The sequence below is a fragment of the Notothenia rossii genome, assembly GCF_949606895.1.
Source record: "Notothenia rossii genome assembly, chromosome: 7".
NCBI classification, from domain to species: domain Eukaryota; kingdom Metazoa; phylum Chordata; class Actinopteri; order Perciformes; family Nototheniidae; genus Notothenia; species Notothenia rossii.
In genome coordinates this window covers 66,849,304-66,857,500 of record NC_136905.1, presented here as the reverse complement: position 1 = coordinate 66,857,500, position 8,197 = coordinate 66,849,304, and the positions used below count along the sequence as shown (strand labels likewise).

At 39.6% G+C, this 8,197-nt stretch overlaps 1 protein-coding gene across 4 annotated transcripts; it reads right to left on the bottom strand.

Moving 5' to 3' along the window:
• Positions 1-464: 464 nt before the first annotated feature.
• On the bottom strand, positions 465-8,086 carry LOC307013908 (interferon alpha-inducible protein 27-like protein 2A). 4 transcript variants are annotated; one of them, XR_013801104.1, is made up of 6 exons: positions 7,954-8,078; positions 7,781-7,822; positions 7,521-7,682; positions 2,270-4,644; positions 2,104-2,133; positions 465-1,888 (listed from the first exon to the last, which is right to left on the bottom strand). XR_013801104.1 is itself a non-coding variant. In XM_079641518.1 (4 exons), the coding sequence occupies exons 1-4, from the start codon at positions 7,961-7,963 to the stop codon at positions 4,556-4,558; spliced, it is 303 nt and encodes a 100-aa protein (XP_079497644.1). In that variant the 5' UTR covers positions 7,964-8,071; the 3' UTR covers positions 4,340-4,555. The 4 variants fall into 4 exon arrangements, 1 of the variants encoding a protein (XP_079497644.1); XR_013801102.1 differs by having other exon boundaries at positions 2,104-4,644; positions 7,954-8,086; XR_013801103.1 differs by having other exon boundaries at positions 465-2,133.
• Between the last annotated feature and the right edge of the window lie 111 nt (positions 8,087-8,197).

The window sequence follows — 8,197 nt, the reverse complement described above, 5'->3', positions numbered from 1 at the left end:
TGAGTTTGGAAAAACGTTGCAGAGATCAAATGTTTCCTTGTCTGAAAGGAGAAACCTAATTTTAAAACAACATTTTCAGTGTGTGACTTGAAAGATAAGTTCTGATCAATAATAAAACCTAGATATGTGTATGTAGTGACCCTTTCAATGTCAATGTCAGTCCCTTGAACAGTACAAATGTTGGAGAGAAAATAAGTTAACTTTTTGAGATTTGAGAATATCATGAGTTTGGAGTTGTCTGCATTTAATACTAACTTGAGTTGAGATAAATGGGATGGAATAACATCAAAGGCAGACTGGAGGAAATCAAGACTTGCTCTATAGATGAGGATGAACAATAAATAACAGTATCATCTGCATAGAAATAGAAAGCAGCATTTGAAAGATTATTAGAGATTATTTACATACAGTATATGGAGAAATTATTGGTCCTAATATGGAACCTTGGCGCACACCCTTTCAAATCAAATCAATCAAATCAAGTTTTATTTATATTCCACATTTATAAACGATTTTTGGTCGAGCCAAAGTGCTGTACAAATAATAAAAATACCCTACAGTAAAGACATTTTACAGCTAATACAACAGCAGTTTGTTCAGAATATCAGTATGAGAAGAAAACGACACCCTTTGTCCTTAGACCCTCACATCGTACAAGGAAAAACTTCAAGAGAAAACCCACAGTTTAAAGGGAAAAATGGGAGAAACCTTGGGGAGAGCAACAGAGGAGGGATCCCTCTCCCAGGACGGACAGACGTGCAATAGATGCCGTGGGTAAATCGAAGAGATAATACATTTGCAACATAGGTAGACCGTATGTTAGGAAATGCATGCTTCTATAATAATAGGATGAATCCACGAAGATGTCAACAATCCTGTGGGAGCCTTCAGGGAGGCAGCACGACGAGACCCAGGCAGGACCGCAGAGACAGGTTCAGCCACGACCCGAAATCCACGACTTAATCCAGAGCTCAGGATAGAGGATCCAGGATGCGGGACCACAGCAAGAGGATCAGCCTCGACTCAAGATCACATCAAGACACAAAAGAAGAAAAATTTGGCTGGGTTAATCGGAACATGAGAATACACAGATTCAGACAGACAGAAGGAAGAACAAGCACTCCCTTTGGAGTGATTTTTTTTAAATATTGAAGTTAATTGCATCAATCTGGTGCACTTTGAGAGCAAAATGAAGAGATAGGATACCTCTCAACATCCATATGAAACAACTGTAAACAGATTTACTTTGTCTTTATGGATTCGATTGTGGACTTGATTGTGACTCCTGCACATTATCCCTTACTTAATAAATACTTTTTTTGATAATTTATTATATAGAAAAGTATATCATATTGATATATAATATATAATTTATTGATAATATATAATATAATCAAATATAACAATCAAAACGAAATAAGTAGTATTAAGTATTAGGGCTAAGAAAATATTGTACATGTGAAATAGTTGTATGTATTGATTTAAATTGACATGCATACGCTCAGAAAAATAGTCCGTTGTTACTGTTTGAACTAACGTACCAACGGCACTGAACATATTACATATTACCTACCATATTACGTTATATACTTCTTACCTTCGATTTCTCTTGTTCTTCTCCTCATTCGTCTTTGTTTTTCTTCAAGTTTTATTGTATTTCTTCAAGTTTTTATCTTGTTGGTCGAATGCACTTAAGCGTCAGCTAAATACAATGTAATGTAATGATCAAAAAACCCCTCTATACTAGTCTAGACAGCGTGGGTAAATTACCGTACAGCCAATCACAATGCGTGACGTCATTACGTCGTGACGTCACTGGTAAGAGACGGACCCCGAACACATATGGTACCCCGAACACATCTGGTACCGACACCGGCAGCATAGGAACCTGCAACGATGCCGGCGGAGGTGAACCCTACAGCGGCCAGAACAACAGGAGCAGTGACGACAGCTCCAAATGCAGAGGAAACGTTGTTAACGTCGTTAATTTGTTTGGCCACTCCAAAATGAATAGTGAGTCAGAAATAGTAAACATTCCCAAATTGGGCGCAATAAAGAGTATCTAATCTAAAGTGTGTTTAAAATCAGTTGAAAAAGTTTTACCTGCTCCAGCGCCAACTAAAGCTGCATTAACTGAAACATAAGATGAATATCGAAATCAACATTCACATCGGGCTTAATCAATACCTTTGCTAAAGTAACTATCATTATTTTTTTTGTGATTCAAAATACTTAGTAAAAACTCCTTTAAATGCAAAGTGATACTCACACAGCTCCATAACTTGATTTAGTGTGTCGTGTAACAACTGAGCCTTGAGCTGCACCGGGCCTGTCTAGCTTTCATTTACTGAGAAGTAAAACTCTGCTGTATAAGGCTTAGGTTTCTCTTCTTGGGAAATGAAACTTGTGAATTTTGTACGGCAGAGGGCGTCACACATTCCTTGTCGTTAATTAATAAAATAACATTTATTCTCACTGTATTTAGAGCACCAGGAGGAAAACAAAAGACAGGCACCGTTGAGGAATTCTGCAGTTTAGGTCTGCCTGCTTTGTGGATCAAAGGTCTTCACCGTTTATTTACACATCAATAGTTTAATGCAATTAAAAAGGGAGTCTAATTACATTTTATATTTAAGTCGAGGCACACCAAATACACCATTCTTTATGTGACCACCATCGCCTTATTTGTATTATAAGACAATAAGCAATAACGACAATAATTCACTTTGATGTGATACTGACCTCTCACCTGTGGAGGGCGCTTTTTACCAGCAGCAGCAAAGCTTCCTCAGTTAAAAAATCCCTTTATGTTGTGTTTGTGGAAAATACGTTGTTTATGATTACCAGAGGAAGTAACTAAGTACATTTAATCAAGTACTTTACTTAAGTACAACTTTGAGATACTTTTACTTTATTTGAGTATTTCCAACTTATGCTACTTTGTACTATACTCAACAACGATTCAGATGTAGTTACCTAGTTACTTCTCGAGTAAATTCACAAGCTACCCTGCAGTATACAAAGTGACTAAAACTAGGTGCACACTTTAATGCATCAATAATTATAATCAAAAGATATAATATAAATGATTCTGAAATGTCCAATTTACATACTGAGTATTTTTACATTCTGTACTTTAAGTATTTTGATGCTAATACTTTTGTACTTTTATTTGAGTAACATTTTGAATGCAGGGGCCTCATTTACTGTATAAAGGGTGCGTACGATCAAAAGGTGGCGTACGCCAGTTTCTAAGCAATGTTTGCGATTTATAAAAAACAAACTTGACGGGAAAATGTGCGGTCCTCCACGCAAACTCTGACAGATGCGTACGCACTAAGCACAAAAACGGGAGAGACGAGAAACTGTGACACCGTTAGCAGAAGGAAGAATGGAGAGAAATATGTGGAAAAATAATACCATAAATAAAATGTTACCTCTCATTTATCATATATGAAGAATTCATTTGCAAACATTGATTAAAGCCAATCTTAAAATGATTAAACAAAGGCCTGTTTGAGACTCCTCAGCAGGGCCGGCTCTAGACAATTTGCTGCCCTAGGCAAGATTTTAGCTGGCGGCTGGCGCCCCCGCCCCAAGCCAGAGAATCGTACAGTAGAAAAGATAAAGATCAATAGAGTATCCAAGGAATACACAATGGAATGGGGGATGTCCCCGGCACAAACACACTGACTGGGGAAGGTTATGTGTATTTTGTCATTAACTTTTTTCGGACCACTTATTTATTTATTTTGGTGACGATCCGACCTTCATGCTGCTACTCTGGTTGAAACTGCATCCACCAAACAATGTGATTTGTCTCCACCTTCCCAAAATAACCTAAATCTGACACGGTGTGAAATGTCTTTTTTAGCTGTTCTGTCGTCATTTCCTGCGATCTTCTTCATGCAGTCAGTCAAAATGAATATTAATACGGGGCGTTTCTTTGACTATTTATAGACAAATATGGGTTATGTATATATTACGTGAAGCATTTCGAGTTGATTGTGATTTATAAAGGGAAACCGGCGTTGGACGTGCCGCACGCAACAGGTGTTGTCTGGCCTGTGGATGAGTACTGACTTTGGTGATCTCATGAACCACAAGGATGACATTTTACTTCACTTTAATGGCCATTGTTTATATACAATTGGCTCCCTCCTGAGACCCAGAAAGAAAAAGGTTTCAAATTTCCTTTTTTTCCCTTTAGGGTGGTAAACATAATGACTAACAAAAACTAAATTTGTGTGTCCTTTGTAGAGGACATCGGGTGTTAGTTATGCAAAGTATAGTATACAAACAACATTAGAGCACAACAACTCAATGCAACAAATATATATATTTTTTTAAACACTTGTATTCACATGAAAAAAGTGTAACAGTACATTACAGCAATTAAGGCATTTTCATTGTACTCCATTCTTTTTTTAAATTCAAAGCCAATGCTGAAGCATGTATAACCTCAAAGTAATGGACCTTAACCCAATGTGCTCCACAGAGGACAAAAATGAATGGGTGGGTCTCTTGAGGTTAAACTGGCAAACCCCGTTTAGGATCATCCACGGAATTTGTAGGCCAGCCATCCCACTGCTGCTCCAGCACCAGACATAGCTGCAGTAGTGAAAGCTGATAGTCCAGTTACACCTACAGCAAGAAAAAACAAGTGACATAAATGCATGGAGCTACCCTGAAGTTAAGAGTCTTTCAACATATAGTTAATGAACCAGTGGCACTTTTGCCATCACAGTGTATTAGTAAGATAATATTGTAACCCACATAAATACTGTATTTTGTTGAACCCTACACTACATGCAAATGATTCACCCCCCTTTTTTAAATTGTTCAATCTCTACACATTATTAGATTAGATTAGATTCAACTTTATTGTCATTGGACAGAGTACGAAGACAACGAAATGCAGTAAGCATCTATAACCAGAAGTGCAAAACAAGCTGAGTGGTTCATGGTATAATATAGCCTACATCTGGCCCAGGGGGGGATTTAGGATTGTAGAAGATCCGGGGCTTAGCCCAGGAGTTGTTGGGGGGTGCAGGTGTAAAGTGCTATTTTTTTACAAGTGGGGGGTGGACCGAACATCCTTTAGGGGGGTCGTCGCCTCCTTTAGGGCGGTCCGGGGGCATGCTCCCCCGGGAAGATCTTTTTTAAAATATTGAAGTTAAAAGCATCAATCTGGTGCACTTTGAGAGCAACATTAACCCTACCTTAATAATACCTTAAAGCGGACAAAAGGCACTGGAGAACAATTATTCATTAACATCCTTTAATGAAGCAAACTAATACCTTAACTCACTCAAATACAGTCGTTTCTTATTTCGGTGAAACGAATGTGCGTAGAGATTTAAAGGATGCGGATAGTCTCACCTTGATTCTGGCATATTGCTTATGATTTTATAGATCTATTCTCATCCACCATCTTTGTTTGTGACGAAAAAGAGTAGCTGTGTCCCAATTCAGCTTGGGTCCTCCGCGGACTGCGAAATGAGACGGTCTACGGAGCATGTCCTTGTACGTCACCGGCAGTTACCCCTACATTTTGCCGCCCCCGTCACCTAGCAACCGGCTGCAGTCACAAGTGCCGGTAATAATTTCTGACACTAGGCAAAATATTTTCAAACTTTTTTCAAAACTGTTTTCAAAACTGTTCAATATTGAGTCTGATCGAGCTGTTCTTATTTTGGTATTATATAATATGTTTAAATTATTTTCCCGAGGTCGCAACAGGCCCCCGTGAAGAGGGCTTCATTCTCCCCGCGCATCTGGATAAATTGCGCAGTCTGCTCCTTGCTCCCTATCAAAACAAAATTGTTGCAGTAAGATTTGTATAACAAAAGCAGTTAAATAAATAAATCAGCTTTATAATGAATCCCAACAATATGAAAACCAAACAGGGTTTAGAAATATTTTCACTTCATATTATTTTATGTATGTAATATAAAAAAGACATCCCGTATATTTAAATACACAAATTAAATAGGTTTACTTTTCTTTCATGTCGTTTACTATTTGGGTGAGTACATTTAAAAACTAATCCAGCTGAAACGGTTGTAGCCGTTGATGGGACGTTACAAGCCATATATATTTTTTAAAACTCATTCGTCACAGTCACCCGTTGCATCCTGGGATATGGTACACCGCGGAGTGTACATCAGATGTATCCTCTAAATCTGGGGAAAGAAGGCTGCATTTGCGGGCCGCATTCGGAGGATTCTTGTCTTTTTTTAAAATTGGGACAGCCTTCGTTTGGCGGAAGTGACGTATGCGGACTCCGAATGCACACTCTGTACACATACTAACATATAAGGGTATAATTAGTGTGGTTACTCCATGTTTACTAGCTATAATATTAACATTACATCACTCTTTTTCACTTCTTACTCAGTCAACCAGACTGCAGATATCACCATTAGATTGACAAACCTGAAACATCATCAATTTCTTCACTACTGGTGATGACATTGTTGTCAGCTGCTGATACTACTGCTGCTGCTGCAGCTTGTGGCGCCTTTTTCAATGAAAATAACTTTCTAATATCCATAACTTTATAGGCTATTAGCTTTAAACTCGTCAGGCACTAGCAGAGCCATATGGCGCTGGGCACTAGGAAGGATCACTTCTTCTTCAGGGCAGGGAAGGCTACGCAGTACGCAGGCTACTGTCCCGCAGAGGCTGCCTCTCTGGTGGACTCCGCTACTGCACATTACTCCCGAGACGTTTTTAAAAAAAAAAAAAAAAAAAAAAAATTTTTTATTTTTTTTAAGTGAAACATCCGGGGCTTTTCAGAAAAGATCCGGGGCTTGAGCCCAACTAGCCACCCCCTAGCGCCGCCACTTATTCTGGCCGATATAAACTGCAGTACACTATGAACAGTGTAAGGAAGTATGCACATTATAAGCAGCAGTATAGTCAGGGGTGCACACAACTTTCTCAGTGAGGTACTCAGATGAGTACCTGGAGTCAGTGTTTGGTACTCCAACTTCCGGCTCCCCTCAAAGTTCCCATGAAGCCCTCTGTATCGCGAATGTCAGCGGGTGGGGGTGCTAGTGGAGTATGATGAAGCCCTCTGTATGGGGGGGGGGGGGGTAGTAGTAGAGTGCAGAGCTTCGTGACCACAGAGCGTGTGAACGTTGTGATCAGCTGTTTTAGCGCAGTGCTGCTGTACAGGCCGACGTTAACAGCAGCCCTGTCTGTGCACACGGAGACCAACTCCGTCGTCCGATGATCTAACCGCCTTCTGGAAAAGCTTCACATATACATTGGTACGCAAATGCGCTTTGTGACACAAGTGACGGTACGCATTTCAGATTGTTGCCGCGCATGCGTACCTGCGTACCACTTATGTGCACCCCTGAGTATAGTATTTAAATACACTATAGATCAGATAACATTGACAGTATAATACAATATGACATAATTAATATGAATGTACTACAGGCCATGAATGAATGTGAGTTTGATAAAGAAAAATGTTATGTGTGTGTTAATGAAATCATGCTGTTTACCTGCTGCCTGCAAAACAGCCACTGTACTTCCGGCTGCCACTGCGCCCCCATTAGCGATTGCAACCGAAGACATCATGCCGGCAGCATAGGAGCCTGCTGCGATCCCGGCTGAGGTGAACCCTATGCCGACCAGAGCAATAGGAACACCTACCGCACCAACCACTGCAGAAAAACCAGCAGAGACAAGCTCAGTTTAGCACGTCACTGGGTATTAATTTTCCACATTAGAAAGTCAACAATGGTGACATCAGGGTACAAACATGCTCCTGTTGCTGCTCCTACTCCAATTACGACAGCCTTGACTGAAACACAATGTAAAGAATCAGAATCAAACATTTCATCGGGCTTACTCACAGTCTCACACACACATTACCTTGGTTATTTATATTATTATAGCTCTAGTAAAAGGAAACGTACAATTAAACATACTTACTCGCAAACATGTTGTTCTAAACTGACGACAGTGCTGATACTGCGGTCAAGGCAGTTTCTACTTCGGAAAACACAGCCAAGCCAGCCAGCAAATTGTATTGAAGTGCGCGAATATGCATTACGGTAGAGGCCTGGAAAAACTGCCTTCAAAATAAAAGCGCTTACTCGGTCAATAACAAATATACCTACAAAACATACCAAACATATTCATATATACTGGAGCTTAAATTAAGAAATATGTAGGC

What these genes read in the sequence shown, in the direction of transcription:
- LOC307013908 (XM_079641518.1), bottom strand. An exon ending in AGGAGCAGCAACAGGAGCAT is followed by an intron (nt 7,683 to 7,780) that starts GTTTGTACCCTG and finishes GTTTTTCTGCAG; the next exon opens with TGGTTGGTGCGGTAGGTGTT. An exon ending in GGCTGTTTTGCAGGCAGCAG is followed by an intron (nt 4,645 to 7,520) that starts GTAAACAGCATG and finishes TTCTTGCTGTAG; the next exon opens with GTGTAACTGGACTATCAGCT.